Raw genomic sequence first — 20,631 nt, 5'->3', positions numbered from 1 at the left:
GAGTTAACCGAAGATAAATTGAAGATCTTCTCAGCTGGGTGTTTCACCTTAGCCTACCAACATATTTACATTTCCCTATTATTTCTGTACAACTTCCAACCAGTGCTCTAGCTCTAGCCTCCCCTCTAGCCAGCTTTCTGAAAATACAGTATCCATCCAATGCCATTTCCCTTTAATCCTGAACATACTCTCCTCTGGCTTCTGCCCCTATCATTCCACAGACACTATTCTTTTTGGGGGGGGGGGTGGGGATCCTATTTACCAAATCCAATGCCTTCTCCCTAGCCCTTACCTCACTTCTCTGTCTGACACTGTTGAGTACTTCTCATCTCCTGAAGCTCCTCTGCTTTGACTTTATACTTTCCTATACAGATATATCTGTACAGCAATAGTTGTCAAACAGGGGGCGGTTTTGCCCCCTGAGGGGATATTTTGCAATGCCTGGAGACATTTTTGGTTGTTCTAACTAGGAGAGGGGCTGCTACAGGCATCCAGTGTGTAGGAGCCAGGGATGTTGCTAAACATCCTGCAATGCAAAAGATAGCTCCCCATACCTCCAGTAAAGAATTACCTGGTCCAAAATGTCTGTAGTGCAAAGACTGAGAAACTATAGTATATAGCACGTCCTGCAGATACTTCATGCACAACATGGACATATTCAAAACTAAGTCATTACCCCCCCCTTTTTTTTTACCTACTCACTTTTTACTTGTTATTCCTAATCTGATTAATGGTGCTTAATTTTTTAAATGTTTTGGAAACCATTTTTTATTTCCTCTCTCTCCTTCATCAGGCTCATTCATCTATTGGTCACTAATTCTCTTTTGATGCTATCTCCTAAATACCTGTAATCCTTTCTCTTCCCTAAGTTACCACTGCTTTTGTATGAGTTTAGACATCATTTACCTTGCAACAGTCTCCTAAACTGACTCCCTGCTTTGAGTTTTATAAACATTTCCAACTCATCTTCCTTGAATAATCCTTTTAAAATGGAAGCCAATCACATTTCTCCCACTGCCTACAAGATAAAGGCTGAGGTCCCAGGTCTGGCTTACCATGCTTACCATGTGCTTTATTACTTACAGACCTTTGTTCTGTTGCTTTTCTGTTGCTTTTCTTCCTAATCTCCTCTCCTAATAAAAACACAAGAAAACAAAAGCAACAAAAAACAAAATGCTTGATGTTTCATACTTCTGTTTATTGGACATGATGTGTTCCCCCTTTTTGAAATGCCCTCCCTCTCCACCCCTCCTGAAAATTTCCTGTAGGAAAAATCTTTTAAAACTCTGCTCTGTGCATATGCATACTTCTACTGGGACACTCATTATATACACACCATTTCAGGAATAAAATCTCAGTTCAAAAGTTTTAGTGCAACAAAAATATTTTTATTCCAATTAGATTGAAAATTTTTGAATTCCTAGTCTATGAGGTGGGAAATCCCAGTGGTCCTCTTCCCTTGCCCCTGGGTTGTGCTTATACTCTGGGAGAGCCTTCATAGTACCTCAGTTTTGGGGATTTTGTAGGCACCCACCTTTCATCCTTATACACAGGGGTTCCTTTATATTTTGGGGTTCTATTTTAGGTATCTGTGTCTTGCTTGCAGATATTATTTTGCATTTATGGGGCAATACTGGAGCTTGAGAATCTTTCTGAGACTTTCTTAAAAATCTTCCTATGGCTTCCCCATACCATAGAATTATACCCTCTCTGGCATCTTGTTACCTACCCCGCATCACCGGGAATGCAGATACTAGGTCTTTACAGAGACCCGGCATTATTCCCTTTCTTTTAATCTTGTTAATATTTTACTTCAGAAACATTTTCTGTCTTGTGAAATTTTTGCGTCAGAGACATCTAATACATTTATTTAAAGAGTTTAGACATTTAATGGATTTAAGCAACATAAAAATTAATGACTTTCAAATTCTTTCTGCTTAGCCCTTGAGGCAGGGTGAAAAACAGAATGGCTAGGAGCTTCTAAATCTAACAGCTCAGTGGATGCATTTGAGGGAGCTTTTAAACTTAAAGATGCTCCCATCCTCAACTCTACATAATCAGAATTTGTTTTTTTTTTTTTTTGAAACAATCGCTGAAGATCCAGGTAAAATTTTTGAATCTCTCAATGGTAGGCAAGACTCTCTGAGCCTTTTTCCTCAGTCTCCAAATTGTTCGTTGTGCCTCTTGGTCTCTTTGCAGCAGCACTGCTCTCTCCTTTCTCCATCCTCCTCTCCACGCGCGGTCCCACCTTTCAGCCCTGCATTTCTCCGCCCCGCTCCGCCCCGCCCCGCCCCGCCCCGCCCCGTCCCGCCCCGCCGCCCGGCGCCGCCCCGCCCCGCCCGGCCACGCCGCCCCGCCCCGCCCGGCCACGCCGCCCCGCCCGGCCCGCCCGCCCGGCCCCGCCCGCCCGGCCACGCCGCCCGGCCACGCCGCCCGGCCACGCCGCCCGGCCACGCCGCCCGGCCACGCCGCCCGGCCACGCTCCCTGCCTCCTCCCTCCCCCTGCCCTATCTTCCCGGCCTCGCAGACTCCTCCCTCTCTGCGTTTCTCCTCAAAGTCCCTAGGATCTGCAACCCGCTGCTTCCGTTGTCGTAGTACTTACGTTTTCTCTGCGCCGGAAGAAGAATTCGTGAGCGCTTTTGGAATTATGGCCGCCGTGGATATTCGAGGTAATCTGTGCTGTTAGCCTTTGTTTCCTTGCTGTCTGGGGTCTGATTTAGGGCTTCATAGCTCGTGGGAGCAAGGTTCAAGTTCCTTTGTGGTGTCTCCCAGCCTATTACGGCTTCTGCGGACGACCCAAGGCTTTAACCTGGCGAAGAGTTGCATAGTTTTTCCCAGTTCCTTAGGAATCTCTTAGAAGCGTCGAAACGAAGGGTTTGGAAAAAGTTCTGGGCTTTGAGCCCTCAAAGTGCAGTATTGTTTTACACTATGAAGCAACATGATTTTGCTCATTTCTTGGGACTTGGCGTGGGGGCTGGATTATTTTTGACATTGCGCCTTGTGCGTTCCTAGGCATGAATCCCTAAGATTTTCTAATGTTAATTTTGTTTTTGAGTCTATAATTTCTTCCATCGAACATGCAGCAATTACTGAGGGCAGGGGTCCTTTCTTTTTCACAGCCGAACTGTAAGGGTGCTCAAATATTCGTTGAGTCAAGCGAATAAATACTTGGAGACGCGTTCCCTTTATTTCAACTTGATCTCGGGCAGCATTAGGCCATACATTGTTTTCTCAGCACAAGTACACGTATCGGTTTCAGTGAATTTGAAGGAGAAAAAAAAACCTAGGAATTGTGCTCTGGGAGTCTAATGAATGAACGGAAGGGCGATTAAAAAGTAGCTGAAGTGTGAGAACCTAGTTGTAAACACACCAGGTTCCTCCAGTTTGGGAGGAGGTAGGAAGTTTCCAGGAAAAATTCATTGGACTGAGAGTTACCGTGTGTATCTACCTTTTACTATTGTCTCCACAAAATTTCCTACACTTGTATGAAACTCTAGAGGTTCACTTTGTGAATTTTTGTACCTAGTAGCAAACAGATTCACCCCTCTCATTCCCAGCAGTTTAAAGGAAAAGGGCTTTCCTCAAAAATTTTTTCACTATAATATGCTCCTAATCATTTCTACGAGGGTTGGTTTCGTTTGTATATACTTGGTTTTTTAGTAGTAACCAGGCCCTACCCTGCTTAGCTTCCAAGATGTACACTTGATTTTTTAAGCGAGGTGTTTTGAGATTCCTTTCTCTATATTAACCAAAGTAGAGGCTAGCACACTTATTACAACTATATCCTCATTTGTAGTTAACTCAAAATGTCCAGTGATCTTCAGCATTTCTGGATAATGTTTTTTACATGTTTATCTTTTTTAGAGTTTCAAGTGCCTAATTTCATCACTTGCTGATGGTTAGCTGCATTTGAGTTATGTCAACGTGCTCCTTTGCTACTGAATGAAAAAGAAACATGTAGTTCATTGGGCTGTTTTCAGATATTCAGCTTTCATGATGTTTTACTTTTTATTCAGATTCGTTGGAGTCATTGCCAAGGCTCTAGGGTGGGAGTGTGTCTGATGTGTTAGAGGAACAGTGAGGAGGTGGGTATAGCTGAAGCATTAGAGAAGGCAGGAAGGAGATGAGGTCAGAGATAATTGGTAACTCGGTCTTTATCTTCCTATGCATTGTCATTACCTTACACCAGGTCCCCATCACCTCATTCCCATACCTACTGAATGTCCATAATTGGTGGCAGGTGGGATCTATACTTAATCATTTATTTGTTTCTGCAAATTATTCCTCTCTCTGGGGAAATGATCTGCAATATAAGTTTATTGTCAATAGCTCATTATGAAACCATATGTACCTAGTTTCAACAAACCTAAAATAATCATTCCTAAGAAAATAAAGAAATGTGTAACAAAGTTGCTTTAAACAAAACTACTTTAATAACTGGATTGTAGTGTTTCAAGCAGAGAATTATGATTATCTTTAGTTTCTTTTCATGAGAAAATCTGTCTTTTTCTAAAACTGTTATTTCCTGGCCTGTTATATATTTGGTTATGCCATGATCCATTTATGATGAACCATCTTAATGATCTGTACTGATTATTTGGTTATTAACCTACTTTATTTATTTGTGTCCTCTGTTTTATAATGCACACAGCACATTTTACCTTTATACAAATATTTTTTCTCATTTGATTCATTCTACTCGGAATTGTTTACCACCTTGAATTAGGTCTGACTTCTTCTAGATGCCAGAAGCAATTACAATATAGGAGAGGTCGAAGTTTTAATTATTCTTTCAACTAGTGTTGTATAGTCATTTTGCTATTTATGATTCACACCTAGTGGGATTTAGTACTGTCAGTGGTATGAAACATCATTGCAACCAGTAACCAATAAAAACTCATTAATGAAAGGTATCTAGCTCTATCTACCATGTCTATTTTTTTCTTTTTTGCATTTTGAAAAATTTAAGATTTAATCTACTCTAAAATATGAAATTGTTATTAAGGGCATTCTACTTCACATTTGCCCCTTAACTTTTTCATCATTATTATATCATCTATAATAATAGCTTTCTAATTTATTTCTCTGTCCCCAATTCGGAGGTCTCATACTGGTGGCTGTGGATATGTTTTTTTTTTTTTGACATGCATGTTTGAAAATATTTGAACTAGTTGCTAACATATAAGGACTCAGGATTTCTGATTTTTTGAAAGACCTCTCTAGAGTTCAAATCCTATCACTTCTCCACCTAATCAAATGATTCTCTGAACATATAATAAATATACTTCTGTATTTTCCTACCTTTATATATGCATTCTCTCTGCTTAGAATTACTTTACGCCTCTTTTTCAGGGGTGAACCTCTATTATTGAACATGTAGTGCTAAAACCCACTTCCTCCTCACCCCAGGAAAAAAACTATTCCAGTTCCCTCAGGTAGGGTATTCTGCTCCCTCCGCTGTGCTCGCATGACACATTTATTTATACCTTTATGATGGTACTTGTTGTCATTGCTTTCTTGCGTGCTTATCTCTTCTGTTAGACTGTGAGTATGTAGTTGAGGATCCATGCCATCATTTTATTCATAGTACCTACAACATTAGATACATAATAAATGTTTATTGGATTGACTTTTTTTCTCTTTTCTAATCCTTTATCATTTTGTGTTGTTTCCTATAGATAATCTGCTAGGAATCTCTTGGGTTGACAGTTCTTGGATCCCCATTTTGAACAGTGGAAGTGTCCTGGATTACTTTTCAGAAAGGAGTAATCCTTTTTACGACAGGACATGTAATAATGAAGTGGTCAAAATGCAGAGGCTAACATTAGAACACTTAAAGTAAGTTATTGTAAGAAAGTAGCGTCTTTTCCAGCTAGAGATTTTGCAAAAACAGTTCCTTGAAGCTGTAGATTGCGAAGTACAGAATAGAAGTTTTTGAAGAACTGGAGTTTTGTTTGGGTTTTGTAACATATTTGACATGCAAAGGAATAATTATTAGTCACTTGTTACCTAGGAAGCCTTTTCTGTATAACTTCATATATTACTGTCCAATTAAAATATAGCTCTGTGGTTTAGCAATGCAACTGTCATTCTCAAGTAGGGAATTATATGTACTGTCTCCTCTGCATCTATTTTAATGTCTTAAACCATAGTCTGGTTTATAGTAGATTTATCCTTGTATGAAAAATAAATAAAATTTTAGTCAAACAAATGCAAAGCAAGATTCTTCAGACTTAGGATACTAAATAAGAATTTATTATTGTTAAAAAGTTTCTGAAACAACTGTGAAATAAAGCTTTTTATCTGTCAGCTAAACATCACAGAAATTCATGTAATTAAATTTCTGTGGTATTTTAAGTAGCATTTTTTAATGATACAAATATAACTATTAAGACAACTTATCGTTGCTTTTAAACATAATTCATCAGATCAAAAATGTGTTGGGGCCGGGATAAAGTTTTCAATGTTATTCTAGTTGGATAGAGTATATAATTGACATAATCAAGACATGTATAATCTTCATAAAATATTTTTGTATTTTACATATATTTCAAAATCTCCTTGGTCAGGAAGCATCATGCTATTTTGGTTGCCTTTTTTGAAATATGCTCTTTAGTGTACTTTTTTTATGACCGAAAATTCTCAAGTTTAAGTTCATGAATTTTTGTAAAGACATTTTATTGTTTAAAAACCAAATCTTTACCTGTATTCCACCTATCTGGGAAAGTAGCCAGTTATGTTAAACAGCCAGTTTTTAATATCAAACACAGGCAGTTTTAATCTTACTTACAGTGTTGCTGTACATTTATGCAATAATTTGAATGTTCTACCGGATTATAGAGTTCTCATAGATCTCTGGATGTCTGTGTTCTGTTTTTAGTCAGATGGTTGGAGTGGAGTATATCCTTTTACATGCTCAAGAGCCCATTCTTTTCATCATTCGGAAGCAACAGCGGCAGTCCCCTACCCAAGGTAAAATGTGTAAACTTCAAGTGGTGTTTTCTTCTTAGAATACCATGATTTATTTACGTTCTTAGCTATATGTTCTTCTTTATTTTTTCTCCTTTGGATTGGGTTCTGTTTTGGGGATCCCCAAGACAACATACATGTTCAGTGCTTTATTAGGCAGTCTCAGCAGACTCTACGTATAGTTAATTGTGCCTAAGATTTGTTATGGTAACTCTGTAAGGATGCACAGCTAGATCAGTAAGGTAAAAAGGCCGTATCAAGTGCGATCTGTAGGAATCCATGTGTAATCTTATACTTTTCCTCCTGCAAGGGGCCACACCAACTATGTCCTCCAGCAGTGAAATGCAGCCCCATGTATATAATATGTCTGTCCATATGAGACTGAATCCAGAATTTTTATTGAGGGCTAACCATGTAGACATCTTCTGCCTGCTAACATTCCATACTCTTAGAAGGAAATTAAATTTCCACGATAGCCCTTGTTTGTAAAAATTGTCTAGGAAGCATTTCAAAAGCCAAGTGTTACAAGTCACACACTTGGACATCAGGAGTCTTCCAACATGCCCAAGGACAACTCTGCAAGCACTAACATTGGAATTTGCTATATTGAAACCACTGCTTCCTGTGAGGACAGTCGTTGGGATTCCAGCTGAACCTCAAGCGTCCCAAGTAACCTTTCTTCTCATCTTAGTCCACTGAGTCCAATTCTGTTGCAAAATTTATGGTAGATTCAGTTGTATCAAACTCAGAGGGTCAGTTAAAAATCCTCATGGACACATTCAACCAAATGTCTTACCTGGGTTATATTGCCAAACAAAAACTTGGTTTAGAAGTTACACTGAAGAGTATAGAATTTAGTTTGATTTTGAATCAGTGTTAGTCACCTATTTCCCAGAGATGACCAGCTATATATCTTCTAATTAAATACTCTCATTAAGACATTTAGGAACAACTTTCACTGTGACGTTGATTCCAGGGAATCACTTGTTAAAGAAGCTGTAGTTTTAGAATCAAGAATTTCAGTTTAGTTTCAAAATCAAAGCTCTAGAGTCTCTGCCCAAAGAAAAAGATAACCTCGGGACAAAGACAAGACTAGCAGCCATTTTATTCCTTAGGACCCAGGACTGGGGCACAGAGGCAAGTTCAGCACATCTGATATCTTCACCCTGAGCCCTAAATCTCTCTTGCTCTAAAGTGTGGTTGACTGACAATAGCATTGGATCACTTGGGAACCAATGTTAGAAATGCGCTATCCCTACTAAGTAGGAATCCGATTTTAAGAAGATACTCAGGTGCACATTAAATACTGATTATCATATACATCTCTGTTACATTAGGATTAGAGACAAGTTCTTTTTAGAAATAACTCTAAGAACAGTTTTTATATTTTATTTCCACATTGAAAACCAGTCAGATTTGCTTTGGCCTCAAAGAGCGTGTTTATGTAAAATTAAATTAACGCTGGCAGTGAGCTGCACTTTTTTTTCCCCAAATGGGAAAATGGGTTAAAGTTTGAGAAACACTGCTCTAGGGCAAAAATTGGCAAACTTTCTGTGACGGTCCAGAGAGTAAATATTTTAGGATTTATGGGCCTCATAGTCTCTGTGGCAACTACTTAAATAGTGCCATAGTAGCCTTAGATAATAATGTAAGTGAATGGGTATGGTTGTTTTTTAATATAATGATCTTTACTAAAATGAATTGCCAGATCCTGTCTTAAGCTTTAAAACGGGAAAATGTCAATTTTTAGTTATTCTTTTAGTGGAAATCTGTTTAGTGGTTTATGCACATAGCTATATTCATAAATGTTTTTCCCCCATTGCTTTAGTTATCCCACTGGCTGATTACTATATCATTGCTGGAGTGATCTATCAGGCACCAGACTTGGGATCAGTTATAAACTCTAGAGTGGTAAGTGTCCTCACATTCTTTAAACACTAAAGAAAATTTCCCATTGAGCTATCTGGCTTCCATGAATCAAACAGGAGCTCCTCTTTCTTGTGTAAGTTGGTATGAAGTATTGAATATTAGAATGTTTTGAGCCTTGGTTACTGTGGTCTAACTCCATATTAAAAGTATATACCACAGCCCCAGCTATATAGAGATTCAGATTCTGAAAAGCAGAAAATTACTTTCTTTGCAAATGTAATTTTTTGTTTTTACTTTGGGAATTTTGGTTGATCTAATGAAAAATTCAGAATTCATTTTCTTTTTACAAGCTTACTGCAGTGCATGGCATTCAGTCCGCTTTCGATGAAGCTATGTCATACTGTCGATATCATCCTTCCAAAGGGTATTGGTGGCACTTTAAAGATCATGAAGAGCAAGGTAGGTTGGACACCTAGACCCTCCTAAAACACTTTTTGGTGCTCCGAGAATGAAGCTCTTTTCTTTAGGAAAATAGCTATTGATGATTTCCAGGTGTGTTCTACTTAGGAAGATTCTTCATAGGATCTGTCACAGTTACGATTCATATAACTAGATGTGTTAATAATAGCTTTTCCATAGGAACAGTTACAAATTTTAATCTGTTAGGTAAGTGGTAATATTTAATCATCGGATTCAAGGTTTTAACATATTTGGAACATACAGTGAAAATCAGTGATGTGCGAAAGGAGTAATGATGATATTTCTTGCTCAGTTAACTGTTGAGTCATCTTGGAACCCGAATTCCCTCAGTCTGGAAAGTAGAGGAGATTCTCTTAGGGCCTTATCTCCAAATGACCGGTCTGTTTTCTGACCTTTCCGTGTTATGACGTGATGTGATGCCAGGTTCTCTAGTTTCCACAGTTGCTAATCAGCTACGTATTCTACACCATGTTTTACCAATAAGAGTACTTCTAGAAATGTGTATAGCATTATACCTGTAGTCTGTATTTTTTCTCAGAAATAGCAACTCAGGGTAAATTATTGATGGAAAAGTAGCCTTTAAATAGAAATCAGAGCTGTGAAATGAATGGTCTCTTGGATACAGTTACGTGTACTCTTAATAGTAGGTGCAGGCTGCAGCATTTGATGTAGGAAAGTTTCCATCAGTTAAATAAACTTCTGAGAGCTCTTTGCCCCTACCCTAATGAAATGTTTGCAGTAAGACTTACCTGGAACCCTTCTAAAATTTAGAGATAGTTCCTGAATATTTCCCCTCCCAGGGAAAATTCCACATCATTAATTTCAGAATTTCTCTTGCAAATTCTTTTTTGTCTTAATGAGTTTCTGTTGTTTGGTTTGTCCTGCTTTTCAATGAATTATAGTCTTTATAATTGAGAATGATAACTTGAGTTTGTGAAAGTTTGGACCTACTAGGTTTTGTGGGAAAAGGCCATTTAGTTCACTTAAAATACATGCACAGTGTAATTTCAAACAAATAGAGTGGATTGTGATGTCGGTAATTATAGAATACTTTCGCTTTAAAATTCTTTCGTCTGTCCATGCTTATGTACTAAAAATAAAGTATCTTTAAAAGACATCAACTTTTTAAATGTTAGAATACTAACTTTACTTAAAAGGGAGCATTAGAACAAACACTTCTGTGTGTATGCTGTGTTTAACTTATTTGGGAGATTATCTTTGAACTAGCAGCCATTAAAAATAATGAAATTTGAGTATGCTCATGGTGGACAAAGCTCTATAAAACATAATACGCCAAACTAGGCAGTGTTTTGATTTGGACTTTATGTTTTAATAGATAAAGTCAAACCTAAAACTAAAAGGAAAGAAGAACCAAGCTCTATTTTCCAGAGGCAACGTGTGGATGCTTTACTCCTAGACCTCAGACAAAAATTTCCACCCAAATTTGTGCAGGTAATGAGAACATAATGTGTTAATTTTGATTTGACACTTTTTCCTAGCATATTTATTTTTAATTGAGAACTTACTCATACATGACCTAAAAATATTGATTTTCCTCATTAGTTGAAAAATAATCTGTCTCAAAGGAGAGGTTTACAAAGGCTTAATGGAGGAAGTGGGTAAAGGGAATAGAATTCACACTGTTCTATGCTCGTAAGTTTAATTCCTCATTGACTCTTCACAAACTATGAGGACTGCGCATAGACAATATTCTCATTCAAAAGGTTACTGAAAGTGTCATAGATGGAACTAGAATCTGAAACTTATGCTAATTTTACTCTGTGTGCTCCCTTGCAGCCTGATGTAATGGATATCTAATTTATTAAATGAAAGAATAGTTAAAACTTTTGTAACAAAACAGAACATTTGCGGTAGAGGGTTTTAGCATGATAAATGGAGGAGACAGGAGTAATAATAAACAAGAGTTAGATCATATTGGTGTTTAAGTTATAAGAATTCCGTTGTTATTTGGAGAGATTCCAAAAGCAATAGCAAATTCACTTGCCATTGTACTGAAATGAGCTTTCGAAGTGACATGGATATGAGATGGAATATGTGAACACGTTACTCTCATGGTTAGTCTCAGTTCTTACGGACCTTTACAGGGCTATGTACACACAAGGTCATATGTACTGTTTCTGCTTTGGGGGGACTAATTAAGATATTTTAAGGGTAGTTTTAGATGGAATAAGATTTTTCACACCGTGAGATGACTTTAGAACAGTCGCCCACCCTTCCTCTTCCCTGACTTCACCATATGGGAGATGTGTGTGCTATTGGATGGTGATGTGAAAGCAACAGAGGACACAGTTGGAATTCAGGACAGGAAAACTAGAGAAGTCTCATGATTGCACCTGAAGATGAAACAGCATCTGATAAATAAATAAATTATAGCTTCGTGTAGGGTGATGAGTAACCAAATTGAGTTGTGACATTAAGTGTAAAAAACACATTGGGTTGAAAGACAGTACAGGAAAAAAGTAAAATAGCTTATTAATAGTTTTAAAATATTGATTACATGTTGAAATGGTAGTATTTCAGATATATTTGGTTAAAAATGTAAAATTCATATATTTCTTTGTGACTGACTAAAAAATTTAAAGTCAGCTATGTAACTTACATTTGTAGCTTACATTATATTTCTTTTGGACAGTGCTAACCTAGAAAATGGGAATAGAACATGCAAAACCAGAAACATCAAAGAGTGCTAATGAACACATACTCAGAAACCAGAAAGTTCTTAGTTTATTCTTTTTTTTTTTTTTTTTTACCTAGTTCCTTGAGGTGTAAAGTTGGATCATTTATTTGAGAACTTTCTTGTTAAATATAGGCATTTATTGTTATAAACTTCCCTCTTAGTACTGCTTTTGCTACATCCTGTGAGTTTTGGTATGTTAGATTTTCATTTCTAGATAATTTCTGATTTCCCTTTTGATTTTTTTCTTTGACCCATTTGGTAACTCAGGAATGTTTTGTTAAATTTCTACTTATGGCTTAGCAGAAGGAAAGATATAATCAAGATTAGGGCAAAAATAAATGAAAAAGAGACTAGAAAAACAATAGAAAAAAAGCAGTGAAACTTAAGTTGATAATTTTTAAAAGATAAAATTGACAGACCTTTAGCTAGACTAGTGAAGAAAGAAAGAAGACTCAAAAAGATAAAATTAGAAATGAAAGAGAAGACATTACAACTGATGCCACAGAAACAAAAGGATCATAAGAGACAAGATATAAATAATAATATGCCAACAAATTGAATAAGCTATGAGAAATTCTTAGAAACATTCAACCTACCAAGACTGAGTCATGAAGAAATAGAAAATCAAAACAGACTGGAAACAAATGAGATTGAATCAGTAATCACAAACCTCCCAACAAACACAAGTCTAGGACCAGGTGACTACACAGGTGAATTCTACCAAATGTTTAAAGAGAATTAACACCAATCCATCTCAGACTCTTCCAAAAAACTGAAGAGGAGGGAATGCTTCCAAATCCATTTTGAGGCTAGCATTACTCTGGTGCCAAAGACAAAGACACTACAAGAAAAGAAAACTATATACCAGTATTCCTGTTGAATATAGATGTAAAAATTCTTAGCAAAATGCTAGCAAACCGAATCCAACCACATTAAGAGGATCACACACAATGATCAAGTGGGATTTATCCCTGGGATGCAAAGATAGTTCAGTATACTAAAATAAATCAGTATGATACTCTATGTTATCAACAAAGGATGGCAATAACATGATCATCTCATGCAGAAAAAGCATTTGATAAAATTCAATACCCTTTTATGATAAAAACGCTCAACAATCTAGGTATAAAAGGAATGTACTTCTACATAATAAAGTCCATGTGACAAGCCCACAGCTCATGTACTTAGTGGTGAAAACAAAGCTTTTCCTCTAAGATCAGAAAAAGACAAGGATGCTTACTCCCCACACTTCTTTCCAACGTCATACTGGACATCCTAGCCAGAGAAATTAGGCAAGAAAAGCAGCAAAAGGCATTCAAATAGGAAAAGGAGTAAAATTTTCTCTGTTTCCAGATGACATGATCTTATACATAGCAAACCTTAAAGACTCCACTAAGACTGCTAAAACTAATCAGTGTATTCAGTAAAGTTGCAGGATGCAAAATCACTCAAAAATCAGTTGCATTTCTGTACATTAATGCTGAACTGTTTGAATAGGGTATTACGAAAATAATCTCATTTCCAAAAGCATCAAAAAAACCCCTTATGGATAAACTTTTTGTTTCCAGCTTTACTGAGATATAATTGGCATGTATTGTGTAAGTTTAAGGTGTACAGTGTGTTGATTTGATACACTTAATCTATTGCAAAATGATTATTACCATAGTGTTGGCTAACACCTCCATCATGTCATGTAATTACCAATTTTTTTGTGGTGAGATCACAAGATTTATTTTCTTAGCAACTTTTAAGTATATAAGGCAGTAGTATTATAATCATCATGTACATTAGAATCTCAGAACTTACTCATAACTGGAAATTTGTACCCATTGACCAACATCTCCCCATTTCTCCTCCACCCCGCTATCCAGCCACTGGTAACTACCTACCTCTTTACTCTCTATATAAGTTGGCCTTTTTAGATTTCACATATTAGTGATATCACATAATATTTGTCTTTCTGTCTATTTCATTTAGCATTATGCCTTCAAAGTTCATTTCATTTTTTTTTTTTTTTTGTGAATGGCAGGATTCCTTTCTCATGGCTGAATGCTATTTCATTTTGTGCGTATATAAATATAGATATGTTACATCTTTATTAATCTTTTAAAAAATTTTTATGATTAGTTTCAAGTGTACAGTACATTGGTTAGACATTTATATAGTTTATAAAAAACAATTCCCTTAATTGCTCACTATCTCCCCTGGCTCTCCACCTAGCTATTACATTAATGCTGACTGCATTCCCTATGCCATGCTCTCCATCCCCATGACCATCTATCAACTACTAATTTGTACTTTTTTAACACTTCACCCTTTTCTCCCAGCACCCCCCCCCCCAACCCCTCTCACCATCACCAGATTGTCCTCTGTATTTGTGAGTCTGTTTTTGATTAGTTCTTTTTATTCCTTAGATTCCACATATAAGTGAAATCATATGGTATTTATCTTTCTCTGACTTCTCTCAGCATAATAACCTCTAGGTCCATCCATGTTGTTGTGAATGGTAGGATTACACAAAGTATCTAAACAGTCAAACTTAAGGATGCAGAAAATATGGTGGTTGGCAGAGGATAAAGGAAGAGGGGAAATAGAAAGTTGTTAAATGGATATAAAGTTACAGTCGCACAATATAAATAAGTTCTAGCAATGTTGCCTATAGTAACAATATAGTATTCTACTTAAAAACTTGGTAAGAGGATAGATCTCAAGTTGAATGTCCTTAGCACACACAGAAAAAAAAAAAACTAAAAGAACATAAGGAATCTTTTGGTGGCGATTTATATGTTTATTACTTTGTGGTGATGATATCACAGGTTTAAATATATGTCCAAACTCATCAACTTGAATGCATTAAATATGTGCAGTTTTTGTGTGTTAATATACCTCAATATACCTGTAAAAAAAAAAAAGGAAGAAAGCAGCAAATACTCTGAAGGTTTACTTTGTATTTTTTTAGGGGGAAGAGTAATGGAATATGAAACTTAAATAATGGATTAAGGTCAGATTGAGAAGTACTGTATATGCTCTATAAAGGAATTTGTTCTAAAGAAATTAATTCTGTAGTCCAGGGTTTATTTACTATTTTAAGCCTACAACTCCCATAAACATAGCAGGTTTCTAGCTGCATTAAGTTATTTGAAGTATTAAAACAGTAACTATCCTCACTTAAAGAAAAACCAAAGCAGTGATAATTTTTGCATAAATGTACAGAGTTTTTATACAAAATACTGAAATATTCTTTACTTCACCTTTTAGATCCTCATCATTGACTAGCTGAGAATTTTTGATAATGGCAGTAGGGACCCAGTAAATGTTTAAAAACAGTTACAAGAAAGAAATGCAGTTAGTGTTTTTGGAAGTTAACCAGTAACAGGGTAGAGGATGCTTAGGAAAATAGGGTGTTTGGAGTTAGGAGAGTTAGTTTGTGGAAAGAGAGAGCATGTCCGACTCTGTAACAGAACTAGGAGAAAGATAGCTTTCTCTAGAACTATTAATAATCCTTTTGTTCCTCCTGTCCAAAACGTTTTTCTTCAGATCTAAAGAAGAAAATAGATTCTTGGTCCACTTAAAGTCTCCTGTGAACTCCTGTTTACCCGTTGTATCTCCCAGAACCATTTGTAGTTCAAGACTTGCTCCAACTTTTCCATTGTATTTAACAGTTTAGCTTCTAGATCCTAGGAATATTGCCCTGAGGGGGATGCGCAAGAGAATATTGGAGCGGTCCTGCCAACTTTGAGGCTCCTTTTTGCCATAGTTAAATTCTTTGTTACCACTGAAAGTTATACTGAAACTGATGATATATGGTGGGAGTGCAGACCCTCAGAGCCTTTTATGATGAAAGTCTTTTCAGTGCTGTTTTCAGAAACTGCTAGAAAACCATAGGATATTACTTTAGCTAGGTTTATCCCATGGTTACTTACTTGATTAAATTTTGTTAGAAAGGCAGCCCTCTTCTATTTCCTCATCTCAAGACATACAGTTTGTCTGACAGTATTCACTAGAAAAGATTAGACAGTGTGCACTGGGTAAATAATGACATTATTCCAATGTCCAGACATAGTCCAGTGTCCAGTGTAGTTCAAATGAGTCGGTGCTAGCAGTATAAGAATACCCCCTCTTAGTTTCTCACTTCCTCAATGTCCAGCATATATTTCCTTTTTTAAATTAAGAAAAGAATATTTATTCCCTCAGATTACCTTACATGTTTAAATCCTAATATGTTCATAAGATATAATATGGCTGTGTTGGGTGTTTCTATGACCTCTCCCATGTTTGGTGATTTGTTTGAAGGACTCACAGGATTTGTTACAGTGACACAGTGAGGACATACGACCAGTTATACGGGGAGAAGGTATAAGTGCAGTCTGGAGGAATCCATGTGCAGGCTGCTTTATACTCTCTTTCCCATGAGGGGGTCACACAGAGTATATACCCCCCTTCCCTCAACAATGGAAATGCAGCAACATGTGTGTGAAGTTCATTAGAGACCTGGTGCCTGTGTATTTTTGGGGAGGGTTATGTAGATACTCTAGCATGTACCAAAATTCCACATTCCCTGAAGGAAAGCGGGTATTCAGCATAAACAACATTGTTTGTACAAATAATCTAGGCACAACGGGTCACCATTATCAGTTAGGAATAGTGGGAATCTTTCTGAAATCCAAGTTCCTAGTCACCAGCCAAAGGCCAGCCCTTCTAACTGGCCTTTCTGAGGATAGCAGCCTTAGGTCTTCTATATTAACCTTTCTGCACAATGGATAATAATATGGAGTTCAATTTGATCTTATTAAGTATAACAGTTCCCAGAACTTGAGGCTGGAGTGAGCTAGTAGGCAGTTGGCAGCATGACTCTGACGACAGATTTTTGACATCAGAAAAATTTGTAGTCTTTAGTTGTAGGAGTAGATAAGAAAGTTTGGGAGGGCATGTAAATTCAGAAAGAAATTCATAAAACAAATGGAAGCATTAACTTTGAGTTAAGAGAACACTTCTGAGATGACAGGGAACTCTATAAAGATATTTTATATATATGTACATGTGTGTAAATGCATGTATGTAAAGTTATAGTAAGTTCGAGGTAGATAGTTGGGAGAGAACTTGGGGTATTGACATCCTTTTGTTAAACATAGGTGGTAGAGTCTTTGGCTGAGAGTGAGGGTTATGTTGTGAGCTTTGAGGCGGGAAGAGGAGGGGAAAAGTGTTTTAAAGCATTTAACTTAAATAATAGGAAAAGAGAGAAGACAGTGCCCAGTCAAGTCAAAGAACTGCTATACAGATAGAAGGATCTGAGTTTGTTCCTGACTCCTAGTACCTCCATCATTTTTCCCTACAGCTTTATTTGTATTATTATTTTTTTTCAATTTAAAAATTCCAATTACAGTTGACGTTCAATATTTTATTAGTTTCACATGTATAGCATAGCAGTTATATAAGTCTAGTGTTCACCTGGCAATAAACATAGTTATGACAGTATTACTGACTGTATTCCCTATGCTATACTATATCTCCCCATGACTATTCTGTACCTGCAGTTTGATTTTTAATAGTACACTCATCAGAAGCCTTAGGTTCATAGAAAAATACCTGTCCTCTTTGTTTCCCATACCTGCTAACTTTAAAAATTGGAGGATTCATCCAAACTTCATTTCTACTTTTTTTGTGGCTCATATCTGCTAAGCAAATAAGCATCTGAAGGCTTATAAGGTTCCATTTCCCCTTTCTGTTGGGTTCTACTTAGGTGCTTTTAGTAAATCTTTGTAGCCTGGGTGCAGAGGCACAAGACTTTGTAAGTGTCCAAGGGTTATTTACATTTGACTCTTGTTCTAGTTTTAGATTTGTCTTTTCTGGAGCAGGTGAATAAGAACTAGAAAATGATAAATTTGCTTTTTATGTTACATTGTTCTTCATGAAGTCATTTATAATATAATTTGAATGAAAGTACAATTTTAATAAGAATTATAAAGTCAAGAAGAAAACTTTGCTAACCTACCCTATTTTCTTCTACTCTTCTTCCCTTTTCTTTTTTTAATTGTAGCAAAAGACTGGAGAAAAGCCTGTCCCAGGTATGGTTCATCTGATATTCTTATTGATCTTGAAATAAGACCGAGACAGCCTTTTTAAATTAATAACAATTATATGTGAGATGAGCTATAGTCAAATGGTTATTTTGTCCTTCTAGAATTCTCTCATTATAGTGTTACTCCTAACCTTTGAGATCTGCTGAATTGCCAAAAGATGATGCTTTTGTGGTGGTGGTACTAGTGTTTAAAAGATGAATTTGAGTAAGAAGAGTAGGTATTGAGGAAGTATGGGAAAGCCGAGGTGATTTGAGGTTGTTTTTAGTTCAACGAAAAAGGCCTGTTTCATCATTGAAAAGAAGTATTGAAATATCCATTGAACTGGGATGGAATAATTATACATCTTATTTATGTTTAATGTCTTATTTAAATGTTATGTGTTTTTGTCTGATATCAAAAATTTGCTTGGGTTATGAGGTTTTTACATTTATAAATGGGTTCTTACACATCTGCCTGATGAAACAGCTACATTTAGATCTTGAGATAAGGAGTTCTAAATGAATTCAAAAGCATCCGAACCATTCATATTCACTGTTGTGTAAATTGATCTCATCCCTCCATCCTCCTTCGCCTTCAAAAAAAAAATAATACCTACTTTTGATGTGTAGTGGATCAGACAAAGAAAGAGGCAGAGCCTATACCAGAAACTGTAAAATCTGAGGAGAAGGAGACCACAAAGAACATCCAACAGACAGTGAGCACTAAAGGCCCTCCCGAGAAACGAATGAGACTTCAGTGAGTATTGGACATGAGAGAAGCTTGCAAGACCTCTTGTCCATTATTGTACCTCATTACTGTGATGGGCTCTTGAACTTTAAAATTCTTTGTCACAGCCTTCTCATTTGTATAGAATGTGCTTGTTCTTTAAGAAGGGATATAAGGATGCTCATGCTTTCGATGTGAATATTTTTATGTATCTTTCCTTATTGGACTTGTGCAGCCCCTCACTCACATGTGTACTGCTATATACATTTAAAACCAAATAAAGGTATTTGTATAAATTACTTTATTGTGAGTTTTCCCCCTTTATTTCTCTCTCTGAAATATTTCCATATGCACTTTGTACAAATGAAAGATTAATGTTAAAGTAGTAATTAACTAAACTTGTTTTCTTTTATTAGTTGCATATTCCTCAGTATTAAAATGTTGAAGTTACTGACAACTTGAAGGATAAAGAAATGGGGGAAAAAACTCACTTATATCTTCACCCTACAAATATTATAATGTGTTAAGAATTTTCTTTGTCTTCTTTTTCTGTGAATAGATATTTTAGAAACCAAAGTTTGTAATTATTCTGTTCATTTAATTTTACTTTATCATATTATTATGTCTATTGTAAGCACTTCTTGTTCACTTAGATTTTACAGATTGTTTATATTTGTGACCGAGTAATTCCTGTGGTTGTATGTTTTTTTAAACCCTTCCTGTGTTCTACTTAGGTTTTTCTCAGTTTGCATTATTTTAAATAAGGCTGTTGTGATTACATTTGTATACAATGACTTTTTAGTGTTTAGTATTTATTTACTTAGGAGAGTTAGGTGGTGGAATCACTAGAATGTAGAATCTTTTTTTTTTTTTTTGACTTCTAGTCCCTATCGCCAAGTTGCTTTTCTCAAAAGGTTTGGACCACTTGCCACTCAAATAGCTAAGTATAAAAATACCAAGTCCTCCAGAGTCTGGCTACCACCGAGTATTGTCATTTATATTTTTAGTGGTAATTAAGTAGGAAAAAATGGTCTCTTATTATTTTAAGTGGTTGAATAACTTCTCATCCTTGACATTTGCTTTTATGAAATGTCTGATTTTGTTTTGTGTAAGATTTTTCTTTTAGATTTTGACATAAGTTCAAGCTTACAGAAAAGTAATAATACAAAGAATTCATATATATATATATATATATTTCTTTTGCCTAAATTCCTCACATGGTCACATTTTTCCATATTTGTTTATTCTTTACTCTTTTTCTATCCTCTCTCATCTCTAATTCTTGCTGTCAAATGCTGTTTTTCTCTATGTATATGTATACCTATAAAATACACACATATATTCATACACTTTTTATTTTTGGATTGAGAGTTAGATGCAGTCATGATCCCCGAAGTACTTTAGTGTGCATTTCCTAAAATCAAAGACAGTCTCTTACTTAGCTATCATATACTTATCAAAATTAAACTGTTCGATACTATTACCTGATCTGTAGATCTTATTCATACCTTGCCAGTGGTGCCAAGAATGTATTTACAGCAAAAGAATATCCTGATTTATGCTTTGGGTTTTGTTTTCTCTTTAGTCTGCTTTAATCTGGAAGAGTTCTTTAATCTTTGTTTTTCATGACTCAATATTTAGAGTTTAGGCCAGGTATTTTGTTGAATGTCTCAGTTTGGGATTGTTCGATATATTTTATGATTAAATTCACCTCATGTACTTTTTTGTCCATGGAAAAGATGCTTATGAAGCTGTGAGTTTGCCCCATTTCTGGTGATGTTAATTTTACTTGGTTAAGGTACTGTCTGTCAGGTTACTCCACTATCAAGT

At 36.2% G+C, this 20,631-nt stretch overlaps 1 protein-coding gene across 3 annotated transcripts; it reads left to right on the top strand.

Moving 5' to 3' along the window:
* The first annotated feature begins 2,534 nt into the window (after positions 1-2,534).
* MED6 (mediator complex subunit 6) lies at positions 2,535-19,100 on the top strand. Of its 3 annotated transcripts, none has more exons than XM_016139932.2 (8): positions 2,545-2,669; positions 5,679-5,838; positions 6,881-6,972; positions 8,798-8,880; positions 9,189-9,297; positions 10,655-10,770; positions 18,054-18,081; positions 18,705-19,100. In XM_016139932.2, the coding sequence occupies exons 1-8, from the start codon at positions 2,648-2,650 to the stop codon at positions 18,833-18,835; spliced, it is 741 nt and encodes a 246-aa protein (XP_015995418.1). In that variant the 5' UTR covers positions 2,545-2,647; the 3' UTR covers positions 18,836-19,100. The 3 variants fall into 3 exon arrangements, with proteins under 3 accessions (XP_015995419.1, XP_015995418.1, XP_015995417.1); XM_016139931.2 differs by having other exon boundaries at positions 9,168-9,297; XM_016139933.2 differs by lacking the exon at positions 10,655-10,770 and having other exon boundaries at positions 2,535-2,669.
* The last annotated feature ends 1,531 nt before the right edge of the window (positions 19,101-20,631 follow it).

Source organism: Rousettus aegyptiacus, unplaced genomic scaffold (assembly GCF_014176215.1).
Source record: "Rousettus aegyptiacus isolate mRouAeg1 unplaced genomic scaffold, mRouAeg1.p scaffold_m13_p_3, whole genome shotgun sequence".
In the NCBI taxonomy this organism is placed as follows: Eukaryota; Metazoa; Chordata; class Mammalia; order Chiroptera; family Pteropodidae; genus Rousettus; species Rousettus aegyptiacus.
Note: the sequence above shows the minus strand (reverse complement) of the source record. Positions and strands in the feature narration are given on the sequence as shown.

Excerpts from the sequence above, each read along its gene's own strand:
- MED6 (XM_016139931.2), top strand. The coding sequence starts at position 2,648 with ATGGCCGCCGTGGATATTCGAG. Across the intron at positions 6,973-8,797 it reads GCGGCAGTCCCCTACCCAAG|TTATCCCACTGGCTGATTAC; the intron begins GTAAAATGTGTA and ends CCATTGCTTTAG. Across the intron at positions 18,082-18,704 it reads TGGAGAAAAGCCTGTCCCAG|TGGATCAGACAAAGAAAGAG; the intron begins GTATGGTTCATC and ends TTTGATGTGTAG.